This window comes from Colletotrichum gloeosporioides (genome assembly GCF_011800055.1).
Source record: "Colletotrichum gloeosporioides strain Lc1 chromosome Unknown consensus_35, whole genome shotgun sequence".
Classification (NCBI taxonomy): domain Eukaryota; kingdom Fungi; phylum Ascomycota; class Sordariomycetes; order Glomerellales; family Glomerellaceae; genus Colletotrichum; species Colletotrichum gloeosporioides.
This window is the reverse complement of record NW_025544680.1, coordinates 108,659-134,606: the sequence shown is the minus strand read 5'-3', so window position 1 is coordinate 134,606 and position 25,948 is coordinate 108,659. Positions and strand designations below refer to the sequence as shown.

Sequence of the window (25,948 nt, the reverse complement as noted above, 5' to 3'; positions counted from 1 at the left end):
GCTTCAGGTTTTCTTTTTCTTCATCCTGTCCCCGGAAACGTGCGTGCATAATGTGCACATGCACGCCCTTTAGTCGAGCCCAAATAGTCATAGCCTCATTCATGGCTTTCCATTAGTCCAACTTTCGAAGACACTCCCGTTTGGGGAGGTGCCTAAACTCCTCAGCCCTTCTCAGGCCCTCTTCGTGCGCGTCGGGCTTCTAGTCCACCTTGCCGTTACCGTTGGGTCCCAGCAGGCCCTCCTTCATCAGCTCCTTGTTCCCCCAAGACTCCTCCAGGCGGAAGTGGCCACCGCGGCCCCTGCGGACACGGCCGCGGAACCAGGAGGCAGCACCAAGAGCCAAGCCGAGAATACATCCCATAGTCAGGTACGGGTGCTCAACAAAGGTGACGCGCATATCGAAGAAGATCTTCTCAAAGCTTGAGATAGTGAGCTTGGGCTTGATCTTGGGCGGCGAAGTGATGACCTTGTTAATGGTCTCCAGGATCGACGTCCTCGACAGAAGAATGTTGTTGCCAGTGATGGTAGTGTCCCAGTATCGGCGGTTCTGTCCATGTAGTTAGTTTGCCTGTTTGCCAGGTGAGCGTATCATGGGGAAAGACTTACGTCCTCATCATTAATGATGACACGATCTCCATCCTTGGTGTCAATACCGTAAGTGGTACGAATCCATCTCTGCCAGAAAACGGCGTCAACCCAAGCGAAGCCAACTTGCTTGCGGTCGGACTTGTCCATATTGATGCGAATGGCCTTGGCTTGGCGCAAGGCACGTTGGTCACCGCGATCGTCAGCCTCGTCAATTCGGAGCTGCTTGGCATCACGGAGCTCTTGTCGTTCATGCTGGAACAGAAGAATCTGCTTGTCCATCCACTCGTTGGCGGCGCTCTTCAACTCGCGCTTGGCTCTCAGGAAGCCTTCCTGGTCCTCTCTGTTGACGATACCGAGGACGACGATCTTGCCATCCATGATCTCGCGGGCATTGGAGGCCGTCATCTCAGGAACAATTGGCAGCCAGACCGACTTCATCCAGTTCAAAACGCCGTGGACATCGCGCATCTCCTTGGGGGTAAGCGGCTGGTAGTACGTTGGGCGACCTTCCCTGGAAACGAGAAGGCGGGGCCAGGTGGTAATCTTATAGCGGGCGAAGAGAACGGGATCTTGGGTCTTCACGAGCTTAGCCTTGCCGATCAAGCTGAGAGGCAGGCGCTCGAGCGCCATGAAGTCCTCGCTGGTAGTAGCATGGTCGTAGAAGTAGATGAAGATGACCTCCTCCTTCTCCTCGAGGACCTGCAGGGATTCAGCATCCACGTCCTGAACGCCGTCGCAGATATCGATAGCTTTCTCGGCGTAGTGCACGAAGTCGCCGAGGCCTCTAAGCCCGTCGTACTCGACACGCTCACCACCCTTGAAGAAGAGTATGGTGGGATAGCCACGGAGGCGAACATCCTTGCAAAGCCTGGACTCGACATCGCAATTCACTTCTCCAATGTTCAGCTTTCCCTTCATCTCCTTGGCCAGTTGCTGCCAGTTAGGCGCCATGGCCTGGCAATGGTGGCACCACGGTGCGTAGAACTTGACGAACCAAGGATCCTGGGTCATGGTGACAAGAGTTTGGAACTTCTCCGCGGTAAGAGGCACGGAAATACCCTCCTTGTTGGGGGTAACAGTGGGCTTCTTGACAATGGCCTTCGTAGGAGTCGCGACAGCCTTCTCTGCAGTGGTGCTAGGCTTGGTCTCCGCCTTCACGGCATCCGGCTTTGCGTCTGCCTTGGGATCGGCCTTGGGATCGGCCTTGGAATCGGCCTTCGCATCGCCCTTGGCCTCGGTGGCCTTCTCATCCTTCGCAGGAGGAGCCTTCGGCGGGGTCTGTTCCTTAGGTGGCGCCTTGGCGTCGGTCTTCTCATCGGCCTTTGCGGGAGCCTTAGAATCAGCTTTGGCGTCGGTCTTGTCGTCCGCAGCTTTCTTAGAGTCATCGGCCTTGCCAGGCTCCTTGTCGGGAGAGTACTTGTCGCCAGCTTCAGGGAGGCTGAGGCTTCGGGGTCTCGATCCAGGCTTGGCAGCTTCCAAGTACTTTTCAAGGATGGGGCTGACTTGATCGATTTCCTTGACGCCCTTGATCAGTTCGGCGACCTCGCCATTCTTGTAGAGGATGGTGCTGGGGTACGATTGAACATTGTGGGAAGCGCAAAGGTCAAAGTATGCCACGCAGTTGACTGTGGCGAAGCGGAAGTCGTAGAATTCCGTGAAAGACTTATCCTCGGTCTCGGGTTTTGAAGTGTAGTAAAATTCGTACAGCGTCTGGAAGATGGGCGCATAATCTATGCAATGCGGGCAGTAAGGGCTGGAAGATGGTCAGTCAGCTATCGCGCGGCTAGGCAGTCGTCGGCGTCGACCGGGGTGGCAAGCAAGCAAGCATACCTGTAGTGCTTGATAAGCATGAACTGCGACGACTTGACTTCTTTGTCGAAAGTATCGGGGGTCAGCTCGAGTATTGGAGGCACCTTCATCGAATTGAAGTAGGTGTTCTCGCGATCATCCTCTTTCGCTGCTGCTTGGACTCCGCCGAGCAGGGACGAGCCGAGGAATAGGAATAAAGGAGATAACCTCATGGCGGCGACGAGGTTGCACCGCGCGGGTGCGAAGCGGTTCGAGAGAAGAGAAGTCGCGAAGCTGGAAGATGCGGCGAAAAATGAGGAGAGGGACGCGATCGATTGAGGATGCGCTTGGTTGCGCAGGCGTCGTGGAGGGAAGGAGGAGAGTGGATCGATCGGATCGTGTCGTGATGTGATGGTCGAGGGGTCACAAAAAGGGTCTAGGTAAACCTATTGAGTAGTCGAGGTCATGGAGATTGAGCGGTCGGGGGGGAAGACAGAAGACGAATTAAATCGATCTTCCCTTCGTTCGTCTTTGAGCTCAAACCTCCCGAATTCGTCCAGCGGCGTCGAAGGAGGAAAAAAAGGGTGGTGGTAGTGGTGGTGCTTTGGCAAAGGGGGAGGAGCCAACAAAGCCGATGGAAGTGACAGGCCTGGGCTGGCAGGTCAGGAGAAAGACCGTGTGTCAAGATTCTGCGGGTAGCGTGGTCCAGCCAGCCAGCCAGCCAGCCGTTGCGCAGGCAGTCTGCAGGACCGGGACTTAACAAGGACAAGGGCTGCCTGAGAGATGAGGCAATCACGGTTACCTTCAGCAGCGTTATGTGAGCGCACGCGGAGCTGGGAGCGCATGGTGCCAGCTGTCTGCCTGGTCTCGCCCTCGATTCCGCCACTCAGAGGCCCCGCAAGCACCCTGCAATATCATTGAGGGCAAGGCTCCACACATTGCGATAAGAATAGCAAAAGCAGGTTCTCCATCCAGATTGCCACCCGCCCGCAGCGGAAAGCGAATTCGTGAACAAGGAAAAGTCTAAAGTCTTGCTTTCCTGGACACGTGCGGATCGTCAACCACCACTCCAGCCAGGGGTTGGAGTGGAAAACTCTCAGTGACCCCGGATTACATAAGGCTAGCATGAGTGAGAGGGTGACAACTCATATGAGTCTCATTGCTCAACTCCAGCAACATTTGGTCAAGTCAGGCCTAACTCTCTGTCGCGGCCTCGTTGAGAGGGTTCAGATAAGGCCGTTCGCCGTGTTGACTGACAGTTGCCTGTGAGCTGCACCGCCTCCATACTTATACGCTCAATATGGCTGCTCTGCCAAGGAGTAAATGATTCGCCCAGATGCTCAGCTGATATGCAGGTCGTTCTCCTCGCAGCCCTTCGTTATCCCGCACATCTTGAACCATGCGGCTGATGTGAACCTCAAATCTCTGCTCAACTAATTTAGCATGGATCCCCTTTCGATCACGACGAGCGTGATCGCTCTAGTTCAGGCCCTCGCTGTGGGAGTCAAGTTCTTTTCCTCCATGCGACAGATTCCAGCGGACTTCTGCGACCTCAGCAATGAGCTCACAGACCTTCAGGCAGTCGCCGAGCAAGTCAAAACTTCTCTCCAAGAGATGGAAAACGACGACAACAAAAATGCAGCCGTCCCTGGCATCACTACTGCTACAATACAGACCTTGGAAGACGACTTCGTCTTGATAGTTCATGAACTAGAAGCCCTTTGCGGACGCCTCCAAAAATCAGACCGGCATGTAGACATGGTTGGAGAGCTGCGTGAGAGGGACAACGTCGCTAGGCTTCGGGCGAAAGCGAGCAAAACCAAGCAGAGCTTGATGTTGCGTTTCATTGCTCTTGTGTCGTCGCAAAGGTGACTTGATTCACGTCGGACTATGTAGCTTCGGGCTTGCTGATGTTGCACAGTACACGGCAAACAAAAGTCGTGCTAGACGGACAACAAGCATTCAGTGCCTGCTTCGAAACGATGAGCGACAGAATCGAGGCGGGCAACGCTGTGCTTCGAGAGACGCAGAGCAAGAATAATGACGTATGCGCTTCACTTCATCGGATGTTAGCCGCTGAGGCCACGAGCGCAGAGCCATCACTGCCATCCACTCCTCATGGACAGAGGCCGAATGCCGGAGTCGACGAGCCCCTGTCATCGATATCTATACACGCCTCACTCCGACAGGTTTGCCCACCATATTGCAAGTGCCAGTGTCATTTACCTTCGTCGGTTTGGACACCAACCTGGGTACGGTCAGTGCTAGGATCGTTGTTCTTCGAGTATAACGACATGCCCTTATTGATGCCCCGGAAATGCGATGATTTAGGTTGCCGTAATCATTCCTCTCTGCGACTCATCTACGTCTTTCCGAAATGGTTCGTATCTAGGGCCGTTTTTCTCACGACCTCTTGGGGAAGTCTCACTGGATTGGGGTCGAGCTTGTATTTGCAAGTTCCCAGGGTAGTGCCGAGTGTGCAGATGCTGTCAGCGGTCTACAACTCCGACATAGATTGGATCAAACGAGGCATCTCAAACTCAACCGTACTGCCAACAGACGTCGATGAAACTGGTAACTCACTTCTCATGGTAGGCTGACACGCTAAGACTCTATGATTATCTTTATTTCGTCTGTTGTTGACTCTTGGCATCTTTCCAGATCTCACTTCGAAACGTAAATCTGGAGGTCGCCAAGTTTCTTCTCGATCATGGCTGGTCGAGGAGCACTCGAAACATGACAGGATGGTATGTTCACCAAATGCGCCAAGCAACTCAAAGAGCCCAGTTCTCACTGTTACTTAGGACCGTGCCTAAGCGGGCACGTATAGTTCTCTACTCCGCATCGAAGCAAGACCATCTTTCCACGTTCGATCCAGACCATCGCTATATGATTGAGCAACTTGCACGTGGAGAAGACCGACAAGGAGGAAAATCAACGCTCATACACGATTCTGTACTCGGAGTAGTTCCGATTCCTCTACCAGATGCAATTACACAGGCTCCTTCCGACATAGATTGCCTTGACGATATCGGATGGTCTCCACTGCACTGGGCAATCTTCTTGAACGACTACGACTCGTTTGAGGTCCTCCGTAGCCGAGGCGCTGGCTTGGAAGTGAGAACGCGGGGAGGTTGGACACCTCTTCACTACGCTGCCCACTACGAGCCGCCCGGCTCGATCAGAATGGCTGCGGCACTCCTGAAAGCTGGGGCAAATGCGCATGCTAGAGTTCAAAATCACATTGGGCCCAGAGGGGAGACTCCCATCATATTCGCTTTCAACAACCCCGACATGATTAAAATTCTACTGGAACATGGATGTGACACCATTGTTCAGACGAACCTGAACTGGGAAACTCCTCTGTCATGGTTTGCTCGTGGAGCATGCAATGTTGAGCGAAACGATCTCAGGAGACGCAATTGGGAACGGTCGTTGGACTTGCTCGTGAATAATGGCATGGATATCGACCTTCCCTCGAAGCAGGCAGGTTACGAAGGTCGAACACCCATCCACGACGCTATACTGTGGCGAAACGCCGCCCTGTTGGAGCTTTTATTGGAGAGAGGAGCGAGGTATGATGCGATCGATAGTAACGGGTCTGGTATCTTGCACTTGGCGGCTCAGAGTGCAGGGCTGGATGTCATTGAGATTCTTAGGGATGCCTGCACAAGGGGTCTAAGTCCAAACCAGCCAAACGTCGCAGGTGACCCGCCGATGAAGATTTTGATGGCCAGAATGCTCGGCGAGGAAGCCATGCGCCAGCCAGGAGATACAGTGCCAGCATATGACGAGTTTCTCCTTTTCAAACAGCTTCTGCAGGAAATTCAGGAACGAAATTTGGGGCTGTTTAGGACGAAAGACCACGTCAATTCGGTCGAAGACGATGCCATCTCCAAGATTGGCGGGCCGAAAGCCGCCTGCGACGGTGACGACAACCGGACGTTTGAGAGCAATCTGGCATACATGAACACGGTTCTGTCAACCGGTGCCATAGAGGGGTTTTCTTGAGTCGATTGATTGTGTCAGTGTCGTAACTGAACGATGAGATGGGGATGGTTAAATGTTGCGTCGCGTTGTCCTGCGCGGAGCGCTACCTCCAGGCACCTTCGGTAGTTTACTGGGAAAGGTCGGCATGTAGCACAGTGGCTCTACGGGGGGAAGGTTTCGCCCCTGGAACCCTGCGCCACTGCTTCTGATGCCACTTCATGGGGAACCCAAGGTATCATGACTTACACTGAGTGTGAAGCTCCAAGCCTCAAATATTAAAGAGCACATGATGCAAGTTTCATTTCGTCTTTCTAGCAGTCAGTTTTTTTTTTGTTGGAAAACAGGATTCGAATCTGTCCAGACAGTTATTTGATGCAGGTAAGGTGTCTACAGGCACGTAAATGGGTCTGCAGGCAGGCGCGGTGTTCAACGCACCAGCCCAAGCCCCAGCGTCTCGCTGCTTTTGGCAAAAGCAACCGCTGTTGATTCCACCTTTCTCTTCCCTCCTCCCGTCAAAAGGCATTCGTCCACGATTCAACATTGGCGACAGAACTGCTCATTGCACATCAACGAGGCCACTCCCAACAAGCGTCGTTTATTGGCTGCTCGAGATGGAGCGGCCCGCGAAAAGAGCCCGCATATGTGACGACGACGAGGAGTCGGAAACGTCGACGCAGGCAGAAGGGCCGCGATCTCTGTGCAGACCGATCAGTCCTCCTCGCAAGAAGAACGATGGTGGCCAGCGCATCAAATCTCCATTCCGGCTGACTTGGATCCGGGACCTTCCGGAATCAGCGAATCGAGATGCAGTTGCCCTCAAAGACATCCTCGGAGACCCCTTGATCGCTGAGTGCTGGGAGTTCAACTACCTGCATGATATCCATTTTCTAATGAGTCACTTCGACGAGGACACCAAGAGTCTCGTCAAAGTCCACGTGGTCCATGGCTTCTGGAAAAGAGAAGACCCAAACCGCTTGGCTCTTCAAGTAAGTCCATGAAAGATTCCAACGCCGATAGCGGCACACTTGCTCATGTTTGGCCCAGGAAGAAGCCTCAGAATACAGCAACGTAGAGCTTCACGGTGCCTATATGCCAGAGATGTTTGGCACGCACCATTCCAAAATGATGATACTGGTCCGCCATGATGATTCGGCGCAGGTCGTCATACACACCGCCAACATGATCGCCAAGGACTGGACCAACATGACAAACGCCGTCTGGATGTCGCCTCTTCTTCGCTTGCTGAAAGAAAAGGACAGTCCGTCCTGCGAAGATGCTATCGGGACCGGCCAGAGATTCAAGCACGACCTCTTGAGTTATTTGAAAGCTTACAATGTTCGGAGACCCACGCTCAGGGATCTCGTCGACAAGCTGAGCCAGTATGACTTCTCAAGCGTGAAGGCTGCACTCATCGCAAGCGTGCCGGGCCGCCATTCAATACATGACACCTCTCAAACATTATGGGGTTGGCCCGCCTTAAAGCACGTACTTCACCATGTTCCTGTCCAAGACGGCAAGTCGGAGGTTGTGGTCCAGATCTCGTCCATTGCTACTCTGGGAGCCACCGACAATTGGATTCAGAAGTGTCTTTTCAACCCTCTCTCTGAATCCAGCGACAAGCGCCCAACCAAGACCAAGCCAACATTCAAGGTTGTGTTTCCGACGGCAGACGAGATCAGGAGAAGCTTGGACGGCTATGCATCTGGTGGGTCAATTCACACCAAGATCCAGTCCCAACAGCAGGCGAAGCAACTAGCCTACCTGCATCCTTTCTTCTGCCACTGGGCAAACGATGCCCCCAACGGAAAAGGTGAGGATGGTGTTGTGCTCATCGAGCTTGATCAACCACACGACTGACAAGGTAGTAGCATTGCCTGAAACAGCGACCGTGAGAGAGGCTGGCAGGAAGCGAGCAGCACCGCATATCAAGACATACATCCGGTATGGTGAGAAGTCAATCGACTGGGCGCTCGTCACGTCGGCCAACATTTCAAAGCAGGCATGGGGCGAGGCGGCAGGAGCTTCGCAGGAGGTTAGAATTGCTTCGTGGGAGATCGGCGTCTTGGTATGGCCTGAGATGATGGCCGAAAAAGCGACAATGGTGAGCACGTTCCAGACGGATTTGCCCTCGAACAACACCGAAGGAAGCGACCCAGTTGTAGGGGTTCGCATACCTTACAACCTACCACTTCAGCATTACGCAAACGACGAGATACCTTGGGTCGCAACGATGGCCCATGCAGAACCAGACAACATGGGAAGGGTTTGGGGAGTAACATAAATGGGCGGCGCAGCACACTTTCACATGCGAACGGAGGGTGCGGTTGTCTGTCAAGGGACATGTGGTATCGTTATATTGATCCTTGGAGTTTGTCATGTGAAGTGTCTGCGACTAGACTCGTCATTGCGCTTCAAACTGTGTCGTTTCTCATGGCATTCCTATGTTCGCGCCACGTTTACGCGCCGACAGTCTCGGGCTCCTTGTTGGCGTCGTAGCCGTAAGACTCCTTGAGCTTGTTGACGAGAGCGATATATTCCTCCTGGGCCTGCTCGACGGTCTTGCCCTCGTCGACAACCTTTTGCCACGAGTTGTACTTGGCCTTGCCCTGTATCGCGTGTCTTATTAGCACTGCACGTGGGATGCGGGGGTTTGGCGGCAACCAGGTCTTACCTTCAGGTCGAACATGCCAGGCTTGGGGGCATCGGCGATCTTCTCGCCAGTGCCGACCTTGTACAGGGCTGCGGTGCGATATGTCGTCAGCTACCAAAGTTCGAGGTTTGCAAAAAGGGCGACAAAAACGTACCATAGAGCTCGAGGAGCTCATCGTTGCTGGGCTTCTGGGTAAGCTTCTTGCTGTCGATGACAGCCTGCTTGAAGGCTTCGCTCTGAGGGGCAGACATGGTGTATATGAGGTTCGCTTGGACAAGAAAGATCTAAGTCTAAAGGTTTCGAGAGTCTGGTTCGTGATATGTTCGAAGAACGGATTGTTGAGCGTTTCGTGGAGAAGGTTGCTCGATGTTGGGAGGCGGAGGAAAGGGTTGGATCTTTTGGCGGGGTTAGGAGGTCCACCTGCCCGCCCACGCTTCATCATATGCGCGCGGGGCAGCTGATGCTGTCATTTAGGTTAGGTTGAGGTGGGCGCCCTGGCAATGCTGCTGATTGCACCGCCACAGGCCACCTCGCACGAAGCAGCACTTGCCGTTGCATGGCACCTTGCTCCATGCCATAGCCGCCAAGTACTACCAACAAGTACGTACCTATGAACGTATCACTACGCGATTTCACAGGCCAGAAGTCCCTTGCCGCAGCGACTGGGTCCCTGCCGACACGGTTCACGAATAGATGCAGCTGGCTGCCCGCAGCAGAGCTCTGGCGGAGCTTGGAACTTGGGGAGAGGAACGGACTGGACTGGGGGCCAAAGCGATGGTGCAGGTGCTTGGCTAACGTCCTTCCAGCGCATGTGGGGCCTCTCAACGGGGTTTGGGGCATCCGCGTTACTGGACTTGGCTGACCTCGGCTCCAAGATGCCTCTCGCCCTCCGACGCCATCAAGGAAACGGCCGTTCGATCACGTTGCTACTGAGCTAGCCGCAGAATTCCGCCAGGCACTTTGATTGGACACACGGCATTCGTCGACGGCAGGCGTTCTGGCACTCAATCTATGCTTCAGCGCTCCTCTGGTTGACACTGACCGCTTGAATGAGCAGCCATTTGAGGGTCCTCCTTCTGCCAGAACAACGTTTCTGGTGTGTGCTGTTCTCGCCGGTGTCGGCACTTTTGCCTTTCCGTGGAGCGAAGAGGCTTCGCAGACAGGATGCGCTTTGTTGGGGCCATACACCTCCAGCACTCTGATGCTGGAGCACTTGCGTGGATACTTCCAGGTTTGCCATGTCCATTGAGCTCATGTCTGGATAAGGTTCCTGCGCAACGCTTTCCTGCTGCTTGATCCATGACCAGACGAATCGGATAACTGCTTCTGCCAGCTCCGCGCCGCTTTGCGTTACGCACTTTGCCGTGTTGTCCTAGACGGCGTTGACACGTCAAAACAACCGACATCAGTCCGTTAGGAAACGACTGGGAAACGCAGATGATCTCAGCAATCCCCTCCATCAACTCTCTGCTTGCACCGGCTTTCTACATTGAGCACACTGTAGGATGGCCAATCTCATTTTCATCCCTTCTTCCGCAACGCCGTCAAATGACAGGCCTTCAAGTCTTGGTCTGCGCGTGGGGAAAGCCCGGACGGACACCGCAGATCGACATTCTACCAGGTCAAGGACAGACAATACTGGCTGAGCTGACCTACCACATGTTGTATCACCAACCGGCACGGACTTGGACACTGAAACCTCCAAAAATACTAATGAGACTTCCGCGTTGTTCATTAGCTCTGGGCGAGGACGCGTATCTACTCCTTGCGACCCGAAGAGTGCACTCCTGCCGTTGTTGCTCTGCAAGTCTCGGACCTCGCAGAGTGCGATTTCAAATAAAAGCCAGACATCTGCCAGGTGTTTTTCTAGACATTCTCAAGATTCTTAGGATTTTTGGACGACTAGACGAATATCACACGCAATTACTGATACGCATTGGTCGGTTCAACTTGTTCTCACAGCGCAGTACCTTCATCTGCACAAAACTTCATAGCCTTCATTCACCTGACGCCAGAATCGAACCCCCAAATCGACATCAACATGGTCAAGACAGTCGTTATCCTCGGTGCCGCATATGGCGGTCTCGCCGTCGCGCACCGCCTGCTCAAGTACACGAGAAAGGATGAGCAGGACCTCAGAGTCATTCTCGTTTCAAAGGTAAGACATGTGCATATGTCAATTGGTAGGGCAACTGGGAGCCCGGACGACCATTGCAGGAACCGGAGAGTACTGCGGTACGCTTCGGACGCCCGTGGGGAGGCGGCGTATTCGCGGGCGATCCACCGTCATGCGCATTGGGGGCGGCAAAGGACTTGCTATTGGGTTCATGATTCTCTTGGAGAAAAAAAGGTGCCAAAAAAGGCCATTTCGGGCTGACACCATGGCAGACAACTCATTTTTACTGGAATATGGCATCTGTCCGTGCCATTGTGCCGGGCGTATTGAAGGATGAGCAGGTTTTCCAACCGATTGAGTCCGGCTTTGCACACTACCCAAAGGAAAGCTTCGAATTCGTTCTCGGCACCGCCACCGGACTCGACCTGGCCCGCAAGTCGGCCCTTGTCTCCACCGCTTCCGGCCCGAGATCCCTGCCCTACGACTATCTGGTGCTCGCAACCGGCGCCCGCTCCGCGAGCCCCGACATGCCGTGGAAGAGCGCTGACTCGCACGAAAAGACGCTTGGCTTGCTGCACCAGACGGCGGAGAAGGTCAAGGCGGCCCGGCATGTTGTTGTCGCCGGTGCCGGCCCCACCGGTGTTGAGACCGCCGCCGAGATCCGTTTCGAGTACAAGGACAAAGAGGTCATCCTCCTCAGCGGCGACGAAGAGATTCTCGGCTCGGACCACGCCGCGAAGGGCATCGAGAACGAAATCGTCAGGCTGGGCGTGCAAGTCAAGCGAAACGCCCGGGTCGCCAACTCCCGTCCCTTGCCCGACGGCCAGACCGAGGTGACGCTCATGAACGGCGAGAAGCTCAAGACAGATCTTTACCTCCCGACCATGGGCCTGATCCCCAACTCCGAGTTCTTGGATCCCAGCTTGCTGACGGAGCGCAAATACGTCAGCGTTGATGACTGTATGCGCGTGAAAGGCGCCGACAACGTTTGGGCCTGCGGAGACTTGGTTTCCAAACCCCGCGCAGGCTTCATGGTGACCGACAAGCAGGTTGGTTGTTTCTCCATCCATTCCGTTTCGAAAACAAACAAGTGACCGAAACTAATCAAAACCACATGAGCAGGCCGCCGGCGTCGTAAAGAATATCGAACTGGCCATCAAGGGCAAGGACCAGCAAATCGTCAAGGGCATGCCGGTCGACATCTTTGTATGCTCCACTGGTCGTAGCCGCGGCGCCGGTCGCGTCGGCTGGGTCAAGGTCCCCTCCCTGTTCGTCTGGGCCGTCAAGGGTCGCACGTTGGGCTCAGACTGGCTGCCCAAGTACACAAATGGTTCACAATGGTGAGCGGGCGATGAGTAAGGCCGATGACGACGACTTCAATGGGTGTTTTGGTAACCGTTTTATTTGTACCTACATCTTACAACCTCTTAATCAGATACTTCTCCGTCATCTGAAAAGGAGTGGGCTCTTTGCAGACTATATTTACGACTACCCCAATCTATCTAGTGCAGTCTGCCAACTCCTCCGCCGAGCAGAGCGTTCTTTGGATTCTCGTCCGTGACAGCTCCCAAGATGAACATTATGGTCCTGCATGCACAAGTGCATGAAAGCAAGGGGACAGATTATAAAAAAAAAAAAAGACTCCTGCGTAAATTTGACGTGAAAGATTCCCAGCCGCACCAGCCAGCCCCAGAAACGAAATAGCCCAAGCCGGGCTCATGAGACCGTCATTCTTTCTTTTTGTTCGACATTGCCTCTCATCTGCTGAGCTTCTCATCTTCAATCTCCCGACGCAGCTGCTCTAGTACTTGCTGTCGCGAGGAGAGGTGTGACTCGAGACCCTCCACTTGCTCTCTCACCGTCTGCAAATCTTCAGACACGCTCTTGAGACTGGCTCCGCCCTTGGCCTTGCCGGAACCCTCCTCAAGCTCCCGGAGTTCCTTTCGCTTGTAGTCCAGCAGCTGCTCGAGCTCCCGCTTGACCAGGGCGGGCTTGCTGTCTCGTTTGCCGCCCTTCTTTTGCTCCACGCCGGCTTCGATACGCGCCATCTTCTCGTCGAGCTCCTGGAGCTGCTTCTTGAGCCTGACCTCCTCCCAGTCATCCGTCTTGGAAGTAGAGAAGTCAGTGCCGCTCGACTTGAAGCCACTGCGACCAAGGCGAGTAAGATACTGATCGCCGAATTTTGCTTTCCGTCCCGTTGCCGTCGAGTCGTCTGCCTTTGTGGCCCAACGGGAAGAGGCGGGGTTGTTATTGTCAAGTTGGTAGTCAATCTTATTGCGCTCGAATGAGGCGCGCAGGGACGCGGGTACAGTGCGTGGGATGCGGAAGCCCTCATGGCGGTTGTTGAGAATGTGGAGGAAGGCGAGGCAGGCATCCTTGTTGATGGAAGAGCCGGCAGAGGGGTTGATGAGGTTCCACGCGGAGCGGATATCGGTGTCGGGAACATCGAGGGATTCGTAGAGGTCTTCCAAGGCAGAGACTGCAGCCATCACAGGTCAGCAAACAAAATTACAGCAGCAGGGGGGGTGCGAGCTTGGGCGTACATGAGATTTCTCCCCGCGCATCCCGGTTCTCCTGGTATATCGACTCGTATTTGGACTTGTCCTGGGGCGTCATGTACCAGTCGAAGCCGTCCTTCAAGCCAGGAGAGTCCGGATCGTCCTCGACCTGCTCAAAGGCAACTTGCTTCCCTGTGAGCGCGCGATTCGCCTGGACGAGATGTGCTTTGGACTCGGGCACGAGCCAATCGGGCAGCGTCGTGGGGACGTCTGCGTACTCCTTATCGAACACAATGTCATTAGCACCTGAAAACATGAAGACCAGCCAGCAGCAGCACCCACTCCGTTCAGAATGTCAAAAATGACTCTCATCGCAACGCAGAACTCCTCAAAGTCGAGGTTGCCATCATTGTCGACATCGGCGAGATCCCACACCCGCTCGAGCTGGTTGTCCGTCAGGCCGCTGTTCTTCAGCACCGGCGCGGCTTGTTCTCCTGTTAGAAACTGCGACCCGCCCGTCCGAGCCGAAAAGATGTTCCAGTACGTCTCGATTTCTTGCGCTTCGATGCGAGGAGCCATGGTGATGTCTGTACGAGTGCTGGAGGCGTTCGGAGAGGTGGTGTGTAAAGATGGACGGCGGCGGCGGACTGAAGATGCTCGGGCCTCGTTTGGCAGCGTCGGAGACGATTGGCCTGTTCGTCTTTTCGAGCAGACACCAAAGGAGAAGATTGGGCCGACGGGTGCAAATGTCAAGAACCGGTTGGTAGCGGAGAGTTGTCGTTGCTGAGTGGGCCGTCGTCAGGTCGAGTCTTGCGAAGCTTGGCCAAGGACGTGGCTTGGGGTAAGTCGGGGGTGGTTCTCAAAGTGGGAGGCAGTGCTTCTGTGCATTGACTTGACTGGGTGTCCTGTGAAGCTCGGTGATGCAAGCACGACCCACTGTTGTGGTCGACCAGGGTACCCTAGACATGCGCTTAGCTCATCATGCAATTACATAACACTAATGGCTCAACTACGCCTGAACAATTACCCTCCTAGTCTTTCTCCAAAGTAAGTAAAGTGACGGAGGGCATCTCACATGGTGGGAATCACAGCATGTAAGCAATTTTCTTCATTCTGCTACTCTACAAGCTGGCTCAATGTTTTGGTATCTCAACATGAAAAAGAGGCTTATGTCCAGATGAAGCAGCCGAAAAACAAATTCCAGATTGGTGTCTGCGGTCAACCAAATGAAATGCAAGCAATCTCAAGAAGAAAGCAAGCAAAAAAAAAAAAAAAAAAAAAAAAAANAAAAAAAAAAAAAAAAAAAAAAAAAAAAAAAAAAAAAAAAAAGGCTATCCGCGTTCCTCCAAAGAAATCCCCCTCCCGCATCCAAGTGTATTATCCTCTTAAGAAAGAAAAAAAGAAAAAGCAAGTAAAGGACGTTTTCTCATGTGGAGAAAATAACACCCTAAGTGAGCGAGTGTTGTAGCGATTGTATGTGCCTGCGAAGGTGTTGCCGGCGACCTGAAGTGCCAAGCTGCGTTGTTGTAGTTCCTCTGCATGCAGGTCTCATTTGTTTGTCTCTTTTTCCAGATCGGAGTCAAGGCAGCTTCAGACAGCAGCACATGATAGCTGAGTTCATAATATCACTCAGTCTTTCTTTGAGTTCTCAGTTGCGTGCTTTGCCTGCTTTGTATTCTTGACTTGCTGTTCTACCGTTCTGAGGACAGAAGGAAATTGAACAGGCTGCGAAGGCGGCTGGACAGCTGTCTGGTTGCTAGTGGTCTGGGGTGCTTGATGATGTCCTGCCTCCGATCCTAATCTGTTCTCAAAGTACTGAGCACGAGCTTGTTGGTGCTGAGAAGCGACACCGAATGGGGAAATTTGGCCACCTGCGTGTGCATTGGTTTGATGGACTTGCATGCTAGTGCCCATAGCAGTGGTAGCTTCGAACGACATAGAGGGAGTGTTCCTGTGGGCTGGGTATCCAAAGCCAACCTGCGAATTGTGCATGCTTGCTTCCGGTCGAAAAGCCGCCTCATGGGCTGACTTTTTATTGCGCTCATGGTACTCCATGTGCTCTGGAGAAAGGGCTTGGGCGGGACGCGATTGGGTGCGAGTAGCAGACTGTGCATTTGGTTGGCTGTGGCTGATGTGTCCCATTTGAGCACCGGGACTGTTCTGAGGCTGTGAAGCAGGCATTGCCTGGGAAGGCAGGACTGGAGGAGGCACTGGCGAACACTTCTGGCCAGTCTGTCCTTTCGAGTTCTTGATCTTGATCCTGGGTTTGGCTACCTGTGACTGGTTGCCTGTTGTGAGCTCGGCGGAAGACTCCATTGTCGTTGGTGCTGGGGCCGTGAAGTTCTCAGAACTGCTAGAAGGACCAAATGTCTCTGCAGACGCGGTGAATTCTGAAGCATCAGGATCGGATTGTGTCTTTGGGGATTTCTTCTCCGGCTTGGACAATGTGGGCTTGGAGGTTGTCTTTGTAGTGGGCAGTTGAGCTCCAGCTGCGTTACTAGGCTCTTGCGAACCTGCGGGTTGAGCTCCAACGCCTTGGGCGGCGAGATCCTCGGACCTTGGATGCTTGCGAGGACGACCACGGCCACGCTTGACGGGCTGTGGTACAGCTGAAGGCGTGGGATTATTATCAGAGTTGCTGAGCTGCGAGGCACCGTACTGGTTCATCTCGGACTGTGCGGCTTGTTTTGGAAGGTTTGGAGCGAATCCAGCCTCGTTTGCCTTTTGAACATGAGCAAGTTCGTGATGAAAAGCCTCCGGCGCAGATGAAATGGATTGATTGGCAGTCTTCGCCATCGTAGTAGCAACCTGCTTTGGCTGTCTCTTGGTATGCTTCAACTGGCGGGCCTGCTGCGCTGCGGGCATCTTCTTGTTTCGAGCATTCGGCTTCTTGGTGTTCGCCTTTCGGGGCTTTTTCGCGGGGGGCAGGTATTCGTCATCATTTTGACCATCATCATACGGCTCATACTCGTCATCGCTGTCATTGCACGCCCGCTTGCGAGAAGATGTGGGCGCTGGCTGCGAGGCATAGCTCATCTCGACGCCAGGGGCTTCAATCGGAGCTTGGTTCGGCACGGGATCCAAGACGTTTCCTGCTTCACTATGGATTTCGGCGCTCGCGTGGTCTCTAGCCTGGTCCCGGTCAACTTTTGTCTGTTCGAAGTGCGTTGGCTCATTCTCTTTCACGACCGCATCAAGGTCACTACGGCCTGGCTGGGATTCTGGAGACTCGGAGGCGTCGAGGATGAACGGAGAAGTGTAGCTGCCAGTTCCGCGTCTGGCCGCCAGTGACGTGTATTGTTGACCAGGGGCAGGTTTGTTGAATAGTCTTGACCGATGAGAAGTTGCTGTTCTCGATGAGATGGTCTGCTTGGGTGCAGCATTACTAGTCCTCGTAGGAGCTGTAACTCCCACGATTTCCCCGGTTGTCCTTTGGAGTTCCTGTTGATGCAACGTGGCGGTATTGCGAGGCCGACTGTGTGCGTCGCCAGCAGCTAGGTCGTGAGCGATTGTTTGCTCCAAGGCTAGCTGTTGCTGTTCGTCGCCGGTTTGCTCGCGGTAGTCAAGCAAAGGCCGTCCGGGAACATTCCCCAAAGCCCGGCCGGACTCATCTCTTTCTATGACGAAACTGGGGTCAATCGGAACTCCGCGGTTTGTGTCAAGCTGTTGCTGCTGTGGAAGGAGAGGGTCGAGGACGTTGAGCGCATAGGGGTTTCCGTAATACTTGTAGAAGTGGCAAACTCCGTTGTTGAAGTCATCTGGTTCTCGCAATCGCTTGAGCCACAGCTCTGGCTCTTGGTCTTCGATGGGCTGGAAGTCCTGCACACGGTTGCTTCCTCTGCTCATGTAAAGCTTGACACGGCAGTAAGATAGCATGTCTTGATTGATGGGGAGTTCGACGAAGTTTGTAGACGTGCCACGCCACTTGTCGATGACATTAACAAGCTCAGGATGGCCTGACTTGCGCAAGAATGCACCGGCTAGCTCAATCTCGTGCTGGAAGAGTATATCCGTGGGGAGTCTAGGCCGAGCCAGATTGACGTACTCATCCACTGAGTGAAGGCCGTCTTCGGCGCGTTGGATGAGATCAGATACTGGGATCCGGTCAATCTTTCTGCACCAATCCAGAACCTCCTCATGACATTTGATGTAGGTTTGGATGAAAGTTGTGATCTGGTCTGTCGTAAGCTTCAGGCGGTGGACTGCCACTGAGAACTTATGAGCTTGGCACAGAGTCGACAGAATCGCCCATTGCGCCCCGGTACCGATGCTGTCCCAGGAGTCCGGATCAAGTTCACTCTGCAAAGTGCCATTCGTTCTTGACTCGAGTTCGCCTTGGGGGCCTTCGTCAATTTGTTGCTGAGGCTCGGGCTCGGGCTCGGGCTCAGGCTCAGGCGATCCCCAATCCAGGTCATTGGTCACAGCGAGACAGAACTCCTTAAAGCTTTCGCCTCTCTTTGGGGTACGCAGTTCGCCTGTAGTCTGTATGTCGTTCTCCTCCTCCCTCTGTTCCTCGATGCCGCACATGATATCATCATCTCCTGCATCCAGCGGGGGCAGGTGCGCCACCAGCGCTCGGCGTTCGCCCTGGTTGTCATCCTGGTCTACTTTGCGTTAGGAAAGCTTCTGGATTGTCGAGGGGCGGGGCAACGTACCATTATCACTGTCTGAATACTGAACGAGAGGATGATTTTCTCCATGCCGGTCTCCTCTGGCCCTTGCCTCAATGAACTGCTCGCTGGGTCCCGGATGCTGGTCTAGCTCGATGGTTGGGAAAGCGCAGTGGCGAGCAGGCTCAGGGTCGAAGACCGGATCAGGAACAGTGAAAGCTGGTCTCTCGACTCCGGCCACCAGCATCTCAGCATAGCGACCGGGCTGATGCGCTAGGGTTGACCGACGCAGCTGTCTGCCGTCACTGCCATGATCGGGCTCCTTCATGTTGATGCGACAAATTTTGCAGGAAGGGAAGAGAGGGTAATTGAGACGATTGAGATAATCAGGGTAGATAATTGGAAGCAATGTTGTTTGCCGCTATCACCACCTAACGACGGATGGTGGTGATATTGGCTGAAGGTAGCAAAAGGATGGAATGAGTGATGGGACGGTGATGGGATGGTGATGGAGTGGAGAGGGAAGTTGAGGTGGAGGCAAGGTGGACGAAAAGTGCAAGGCTGGGTGGGATGAGAAGAAGAGATGAGAAAAAGATTGTGGGTTGACCGGTTTTCGTGCGTTGTATGCGCGCGCTGCTGGTCAACGAGGGAGAAGGCAGGAACTCAACCGGGCTAGCAGGAGTCGCTCCTTCCTCCTTGCTGAGAACCAACGGTCTTGGTCGAGGTGAAGAAGTGCGGCCACCAGATCGCAAAATGGGCATGTTATACACACACCAAAGACACCCAGTGAAGTTTTCGTCCAAGGGACAGGTGCAAGCCAAGCCCAACGACGTCCTTCACCTCCCCAATCCTGTTGGGGCATCGCGATGTTGTTTCCTTCGCCCAGCCTGCTTGCAGCATCATAACTCCTTTTCCAGGGTGCTCTTATGCATGTTCCAAGCACCTAGTCGAGTCCAAGCAAAGCCATACGATATGTAGGCGAAGAGCTTGGAATGCATCACTGAACGTACGTCGACAAGTGCGAGAAGACCCAGCAGCACGTGTGTTTCTCCATGAGATGCCATCTTCAGCATAGAAAGCGAAGAGAATCTTGCGAGATTGAAGTGGCACACATCTATTGCATACCCTACAGACTGTTGGCAGCAGTAACAGTCACTCTCTATATTCAACAATGAGCCTTCGCCGACGAAAAAAGGGGTATACTGACTACCCCGGCGCCTCCCATGATTGCAAGCCGAACGGCCCTCCAGTTCCCATGAATGCAGTATTTATGTACAAAAACCATGTTTCATCGCCCCGCTGTCCCTCCTTCGGCAACGCCAAAAGCGTCTCTTACACATTCACTGCCCTGCACACCTACTTCTGGCCCGGGTCCACGAACGGAACGAACTTGGCTCTGTCTTCATATCGCTCACGGTCGACGACAAATCCATCGTAACCATCTCCCTCCATTCTGTCATCATCGTCTAGCGTAGCCTCTATGCCTCTCTTTCCTCCCTTTTGGCGGCTGTCGCTCTGGCCGGCTCTGGGTATATGTCTTGTCGCATCAGATACTATTCTCTGAGCATCGAGAAGATCCTCATAGGCCCGCAGCATCCTCTTGCTCTCCTCGTCGAAATTGACTGAGAAGCGTTGCACGGAGACAAACTGGACGCTGGGAATCATGGCCTGTCCGTAGACTGTCATGATGTATGCAGCAACGATGAAGGCCGATCGATCATTGCCTGTCTCGCACACGACCAAGACCTTCCCGCCCCTAAAGTTGTTGCTGTCGATGACCATGCGACCATCCTGCCTCTCCAGCGCCTGTGCATGGTAGACTTCGAGCAAGTGGTTATTGATTTTCCGCACGACCTCTGGAAAACCTCGGACCAACTCGAAATTGTCGGCTACATCTAAATACTCGACCTTGATGCCGAGTGACAGTGCGGCCTTGTCGACGCTCATGAAACGTGCAGCTTGTGAGAATCTCGAAACGATTATCATGCTAATGCCGTTTTGTGCCAGCCAGTTGGCATCGCGAGCAATAGAGAGCGGTCCGAGATAGAGAAAATCGAGGATTGGCTGTGCTTGGCGGCGCGCTTCATAGTTCCAGCCGACCGACCTGTCAGTGATGGTTTGTTTGACGTTGCGGGTTATGATACTGAGATCATCGCTCGTCAGGTGCATGGAATCCACATTGTCGAATGAAGGCAGCAGTGCAGAGTCGGCACCCTTGGAAAATGTGAGAGGGATGGGGATGTAGGGCGGGCTGGGCGGTCTTTGGCTCCATGGCGCCGTGGCGATGGCGTTGGAAACACTCTCGGGAGCTGATTCTGTCATGTTGATGCCCTCTTGATGCGGGGTTTTTGTGACTTGTTTGGCGTTGTCAACGCAGGAGACTATGTTTCGCAGGTAGCTTCCGTGCGCAATGACTCGAAGTGGCCAAAGCTGTACTCCGAAGTGTGTTTGCCGGGCTTGTTTGCCAAGAGGCTTATTATCCTTCTGTGTACTTTTGATTGTAGCAATTTGAGGTAGATATACTACCTAGGAACGTCGGACGTTGCGGCGATGGTTATGAGAGGCAGTGTGTTGCGAGAGGTGAAGTTGGTTGTGGAGATGGGAAGTGTGCTCCAGGGTGTGAGTGGCACTCGCCGACTGGTGGGGCTCTCGATCTAGCCTGTCTAAGCACGTGGGATCTGCGCTGAGGCAGGCAACCGCACCCGGAAGTCCCTGCGTCTTATTTTAACGTCGTTTCTTAGGTACCTAGAGGCTCTTGCCTTGAGGTTAACACAGCAAGGTGCCTTTAGCCAGTAACTTCGTATTTACCAGCAGGAAACAACCAGGGCCTATCCACCTCCATTTTGACTCACTATGTTCCGTACCAATTCTCTTGTTCGTTTGTTGTATAATGGAAAGTTCAATGGATAGTACAGTGGATAGTAATTGGACTGCGCGATGAAAGGCACACAGGATGTAGCGCCCTCAACGCGTCCCCGAAGAAGACGAATGGCTTACAAGTAAACTCTATCAACATCGAAAATCCTTTGAAAGATTTTCCCGCAAACTTTCTGGCTAGATGGGTCGGAAGGGGTTATTCAGCCAAGGTTGCATCTCTTACGGGCGCTACTCAACGCCTGCTAAGGTACCTAGGCAGTAATACCTAGTCGGGTCCTCGCAACGTGGGACGTGAACGTCACAATACTGTGAAGTGCAGTGTGGTGAGTGACAGACACCGCCGGCCTAGATGCGCAGCCCCACCCTGGGCCTCTCCCGACCTCTTGACTCCCAACTCCCGACCCTGATAGCTCACATCTTGCCCTTCTCTTTCACAACAGCCCGTGGTCTAGTGGGGTTACTAGGCGCTTTCATGCGAGTTTTTCTCTGAAAGTCCCACGCCACGGGTGCGCAAGTTCGAATCCCACTCTCTCAGTGGGTTCTTGCTCTGCCGCCGTTAGAAAAATCCCTTGCATCGTTACACCTGAGGTTGGTAAGAATCTCCTGGGGGTTTTCATAGGCTGTTCAAGCTAAACTTTTTGCCTTTTGATCTTTGAAACGTTCACTGTATATAGACCTTAATGAAACGTAGTCTTCTCCCTATTGTTACTTCTATTAGGTGTAAGAACAGTGTCTTGAGAAAGCTGTGCAGGTTGCATGTAATATATAGATTCTAGATGGGATATGCAACCACTTATGACGACAGCCGCTATAATGTATAATGGACACGTCATATATAACGGCATAGGGAGCTGATGTATTCAAATGTCGTCTATTATTTAGGATGTCGTAACTATCTTGGCTCATTCACACGTCTGCCTTAAAGAGCCTCCTACAGCTCCTCAGAGACGGTCTCGCTCTTCTTTTCAAGGGCGGGGAAGTCAGCGAAGCCGAGCTCATACACAAGACCAAGAGTCATCTTGGCATGCTCAAGCATGTGGTCAAATGAGAGGTACTTGATGAGGTCGTCGACGCTGTGAATGTGTTGATCCGAGTCCTCAAAGGCAGACTCGATAACGAAAGCTGAAGGGTAGCCGGCCTTGCTGGCGGAAGCATGATCCGAGCAGGCGTATCCGCACTTGGTCTCGGTGAAAGGAATCTTGCAGTACTGTTGATATTGTCAGCATGGTGTCGCGAGTCATGGAAGCAATGGGGAACATACCTCAACAATGACCTTCTTGATGAAATCAGTCAATCCAGCATCAACAAAGTCGGTGATGACGCCGACGCTCTCAGGCTTGCCGGCATCGAGCGTTCTTTGCACGAAGCCAGTCATGTCCTGCTGGAGCATGGCCTTCACATCACGTCCGTCCTGCTCGTATGACTTGAAGATGGCTTGGCTACCGAGGAGACCGCCCTCCTCGGCGCTGTACCAGTGAAACTCGATCGTGTTGTCGGCCTTGCCTTCGACGACGTCCTTGGACTTGAGCAAGGTACGAAGGACCTCGAGGATGGTCATGGAACCACTGCCGTCGTCGTCGGCGCCGGGCGCGGCCAGGATAGAGGGCAGCCAAAGGTTGATGGAATCTTGGTGGGCACCAATGACGACTGTGCGGTTAGACTTGCCCGGAATTGTAACAATAATACTGCTTTGTTGCCATGTGTGGGGGAACGCCGCGGCGGAGACGTGCTTATCGGCACCCGCATCCTTGATGATGGAGTTGATCTTGGAGAGAAGCCACTCGGACGACTGGCGGCCGTAGTCTGACTTGTAGTAACGGGTGTGGAAGCTGGTAAACTTCTCGAGGTTCTTCTGAATCTCGCTCTTGTCAAGGTCCTTAATCAAGGGCTTGACCTTGTCTTGGAGCGTGCACTTCTCGGGGAAGACGGGCTTGGCCTTGGCCCCGGTGCGCAGGCCGGTCTTGCCAAAGTCCTGGTGATCGGTGATATCGAAGAAACGATTGCCATTCTGCAGAGTTGCACGTCAGTACAAAAGAAGGATGGGATGCATGCGGTGTCGTCCTACCCGGCGGAGCTCCCACTTCTCCTCCTCGGTGACCCAGCGAGTGTCACCATGGGCCAGCTCAATCAGGTACTTCTCAGGCTCGGAGCCGGCGGGATACAACTGGACGCGGTTGATCTCGTCATCGGCAACAAAGCGGGCCGTAGCCGAATGAGCCAAGATGGCGAGAAGCGAAGCTTTGGCAACCTTCATTTTGGATTGATGTAGTTGATCAAGTCGTACAGTCTGGGGATGATGAGGTGGGCGGGTGGATGTCAGAGGGAAGAGGAGTTGGCGTCAAGTCGCGGGTTGTTTTAATAGGTAGGTACCTAGCTACCTAGGCAGGGGACGCCACTGCAACAGCTTAGGTACGCAGGACCCAATGTGTGGAACTGAAGCTCCCCTGTCTGCAACACATCACCCGGTGCAGGTGCCGCTAGATTCAAGGCCAGTCATTGGATATTTGGTCACGAAAGACCCGCCCGCATGATGCTCCTCCAGTGTGCGTTGCCTGGGAACGACGCCAGTGTTATCGGCAATGCAGGGGTCTAGATAAGAAGCAGCGCCTTACCTCGGGTATCCGCATGGAACACTGAAGCTAGGTTCATCACGTCATCTGCGCGGGAGCTTTCTTGTGTCCCATTGATATGCAGCCTCAGCCGCTGCTGCATCAAGCCAAACCTGTCAGCAAACACACCGGGCTTCCGACATGCTGCTTGACCTAGAGATCACGCAGCTCACCCCGCGATCTCGATATTTGCCGCGAATGCCGAGATAAAGCCCGATGGGGAAAAGAGCATCGTGAGACATGCGCATGGCCAAGCGACGTCTCCAGCTTCAGACGAACCAACCCACAGGAGAGGCTTGTCTGGCGCCGCTTAAGATTCAGCGTCAAGCGTTTTGCCGTCGCAAAAATACATGCAACACCAGGCATTCGCCCGTCGTCTCCGACCGGACTACTACTCTGGCCCTCATTAGTTTATCTATGAGAGAGCGGACGGGATCTCGAGTTCTCCAATGGGTGTGGTCGCATGTGTCGGAGTCCCATGCTGTTGCTCCCTGTGAACAATCGATCGCACGCCATGGCTTGTACAAATGGCCGCACTTGGATTGGACTGCCTTGCCATATTGAGATTTGGGTCTCAAGGTTCTCTATGAACTGAAGTGCAGTTGGGTAAATTTGGTACGCAGTTGAGCAATCCTGAACAAGGGACCTGGGCGGCAGCAGCATGGTGGCAGTAGAAGAGATATGGATGGACTCTGTAGCACGGCTACCGTATCCAGGATCCTACGGGGAAAACATGCGGGAACATGATACCCGGCCCTTCAGCGTGTATCGCTCCAACCCAGATCCACATACTTCCAAAACAAACGCTCGGCTTACCGATTCGAGCTCAACTGACCCTGCATCTAACTTCGGACATGGCAGCTATCATGAAGTCCCTGTTTGAGTTGATTAAAACATGGTAGGGTCGGGGAACGGACTTTGGGCGCGGACAGCAGACCTTCGTCCGAAAGAAGGCGATGATCTGACGGGGAAACATCGCATTTCCCCAATCCAGATCCCCGCCCGTATATAAAAGGACTTTAGCAGCCGCAGTCATGCCGGGAGCAGTGCCATGCATGACGCTACCACGTCTATTGATAGCCTAGCTTCATTTGAGCTCCTAATAAACACCCCCTCCTCCTCTGGATTTACCCCATAGTACTCGTCCAGCTCCTCTCGAACCACAGGCCCCTCACCACTCAATTGGGAGCTACCGACACTATGGCAGACTCTCGGCCGAAAGACAAACCCTTCGACCTCATCCAACGCGGGGTCAAGAGGACCAGCGTATCAGGCATCCTGACCTTCGTCGGCCTTCGCGGTCTCGACCCAATACTCCAATACAAGCTCATCGCCGGTGGTTGGGGCGCCTCCCTCCTCTCCAAACTCGGTCTCAATGTCGTCCTGCCGCTCACTGCCGCCTCCAACACGGGCATCGCCCTCATCGACAACCTCAACCTTCCCCTCCCGCACCTGATCCTGCTCGGCATGTCTGTCGGCTCTTTCGCCAAGCAGGCGTACTGGGTCGTCAGTGTTTGTGCTGAAGAATTCGGCCCCTCTGCCGCTGTGCCCGTGAGCATGTACAACACCCTCGTGAACAGCGCCAACTCGTTACTCTTCCTGGCCGCGTCGACCTCCATCCTGGCCTCTCCTCTCTACTTCCCCGGCACCTCTCTGCCATACCAGGCCGTCCTCGGAAGCGCCCTTTTCGGCATCGGCATGTTCCTCGAGACTGCGTCCGAAGAGCAGCGCAAGCATTTCAAGGCGAAGCCCGAGAACCAGGGCAAGGTCATTCGCGAGGGCCTCTGGAGCTGGGCGCGTCACATCAACTACGGTGGTTATGCTCTTTGGCGCGCGGGATACTGCATGGCTGCGTCTGGCTTCATCGGCGGCACCATCATGGGTGTTGGACAGGCATTCGACTTTGTCTCGCGCGCCGTGCCGGTGTTGAACGAGTACTGCACCAGGAGGTACGGCGAGCAGTGGAGCCAGTTCAAGAAGGAGACGAAGTGGGTTATCCTACCTGGCATCTACTAGTCAACTGGTCGGAATGGTGTTGAACACTGATGACGAGCTTTCGGTATGCGAGCCGCCCAAGAGGTACTGCACCAGAATTGCCTAGAAGTTTTACCATGTTGTACACAACGATTTACCACACCAGGTCACAAGGCAACGCAAACTAAAATGCATCTCATGTAATAGCATTTATATCGGAGTTCCTCAGTCGACCGGGGTATGCAAGT

General features: G+C 53.8%; 10 protein-coding genes across 10 annotated transcripts; 4 read left to right on the top strand and 6 right to left on the bottom strand.

The window, feature by feature from the left end:
* Nucleotides 1–199: 199 nt before the first annotated feature.
* GCG54_00008036 (uncharacterized protein) lies at nt 200–2,609 on the bottom strand (the record flags this gene model as incomplete). Its single annotated transcript, XM_045408008.1, has 3 exons — nt 200–547; nt 607–2,341; nt 2,419–2,609. The coding sequence occupies 3 exons, from the start codon at nt 2,607–2,609 to the stop codon at nt 200–202; spliced, it is 2,274 nt and encodes a 757-aa protein (XP_045265680.1).
* Nucleotides 2,610–3,819: 1,210 nt separating this feature from the next.
* Nucleotides 3,820–6,387, top strand: GCG54_00008035 (uncharacterized protein; the record flags this gene model as incomplete). The annotated part of the gene is made up of 3 exons (XM_045408007.1): nt 3,820–4,244; nt 4,298–4,967; nt 5,038–6,387. 3 exons carry the CDS (start codon nt 3,820–3,822, stop codon nt 6,385–6,387), a joined length of 2,445 nt encoding a protein of 814 aa, XP_045265679.1.
* A 380-nt stretch (nt 6,388–6,767) lies between these two features.
* On the top strand, nt 6,768–8,647 carry GCG54_00008034 (Tyrosyl-DNA phosphodiesterase 1; the record flags this gene model as incomplete). Its single annotated transcript, XM_045408006.1, has 3 exons — nt 6,768–7,352; nt 7,411–8,176; nt 8,235–8,647. 3 exons carry the CDS (start codon nt 6,768–6,770, stop codon nt 8,645–8,647), a joined length of 1,764 nt encoding a protein of 587 aa, XP_045265678.1.
* A 175-nt stretch (nt 8,648–8,822) lies between these two features.
* On the bottom strand, nt 8,823–9,267 carry GCG54_00008033 (Acyl-CoA-binding protein-like; the record flags this gene model as incomplete). Its single annotated transcript, XM_045408005.1, has 3 exons — nt 8,823–8,972; nt 9,038–9,105; nt 9,171–9,267. 3 exons carry the CDS (start codon nt 9,265–9,267, stop codon nt 8,823–8,825), a joined length of 315 nt encoding a protein of 104 aa, XP_045265677.1.
* A 1,790-nt stretch (nt 9,268–11,057) lies between these two features.
* On the top strand, nt 11,058–12,476 carry GCG54_00008032 (uncharacterized protein; the record flags this gene model as incomplete). Its single annotated transcript, XM_045408004.1, has 3 exons — nt 11,058–11,174; nt 11,405–12,181; nt 12,255–12,476. 3 exons carry the CDS (start codon nt 11,058–11,060, stop codon nt 12,474–12,476), a joined length of 1,116 nt encoding a protein of 371 aa, XP_045265676.1.
* Nucleotides 12,477–12,889: 413 nt separating this feature from the next.
* Nucleotides 12,890–14,413, bottom strand: GCG54_00008031 (Actin cytoskeleton-regulatory complex protein END3; the record flags this gene model as incomplete). Its single annotated transcript, XM_045408003.1, has 3 exons — nt 12,890–13,611; nt 13,676–13,910; nt 13,973–14,413. Coding segments are annotated over 3 exons (1,398 nt in total), but the record flags the coding sequence as incomplete, so codon positions are not given.
* Nucleotides 14,414–15,259: 846 nt separating this feature from the next.
* GCG54_00008030 (uncharacterized protein) lies at nt 15,260–18,568 on the bottom strand (the record flags this gene model as incomplete). The annotated part of the gene is made up of 2 exons (XM_045408002.1): nt 15,260–18,234; nt 18,286–18,568. The coding sequence occupies 2 exons, from the start codon at nt 18,566–18,568 to the stop codon at nt 15,260–15,262; spliced, it is 3,258 nt and encodes a 1,085-aa protein (XP_045265674.1).
* Nucleotides 18,569–19,596: 1,028 nt separating this feature from the next.
* Nucleotides 19,597–20,562, bottom strand: GCG54_00008029 (uncharacterized protein; the record flags this gene model as incomplete). The annotated part of the gene is made up of 1 exon (XM_045408001.1): nt 19,597–20,562. One exon carries the CDS (start codon nt 20,560–20,562, stop codon nt 19,597–19,599), a length of 966 nt encoding a protein of 321 aa, XP_045265673.1.
* Nucleotides 20,563–22,048: 1,486 nt separating this feature from the next.
* On the bottom strand, nt 22,049–23,371 carry GCG54_00008028 (Leucine aminopeptidase 1; the record flags this gene model as incomplete). The annotated part of the gene is made up of 3 exons (XM_045408000.1): nt 22,049–22,324; nt 22,379–23,125; nt 23,183–23,371. 3 exons carry the CDS (start codon nt 23,369–23,371, stop codon nt 22,049–22,051), a joined length of 1,212 nt encoding a protein of 403 aa, XP_045265672.1.
* Nucleotides 23,372–24,926: 1,555 nt separating this feature from the next.
* GCG54_00008027 (uncharacterized protein) lies at nt 24,927–25,742 on the top strand (the record flags this gene model as incomplete). The annotated part of the gene is made up of 1 exon (XM_045407999.1): nt 24,927–25,742. One exon carries the CDS (start codon nt 24,927–24,929, stop codon nt 25,740–25,742), a length of 816 nt encoding a protein of 271 aa, XP_045265671.1.
* Between the last annotated feature and the right edge of the window lie 206 nt (nt 25,743–25,948).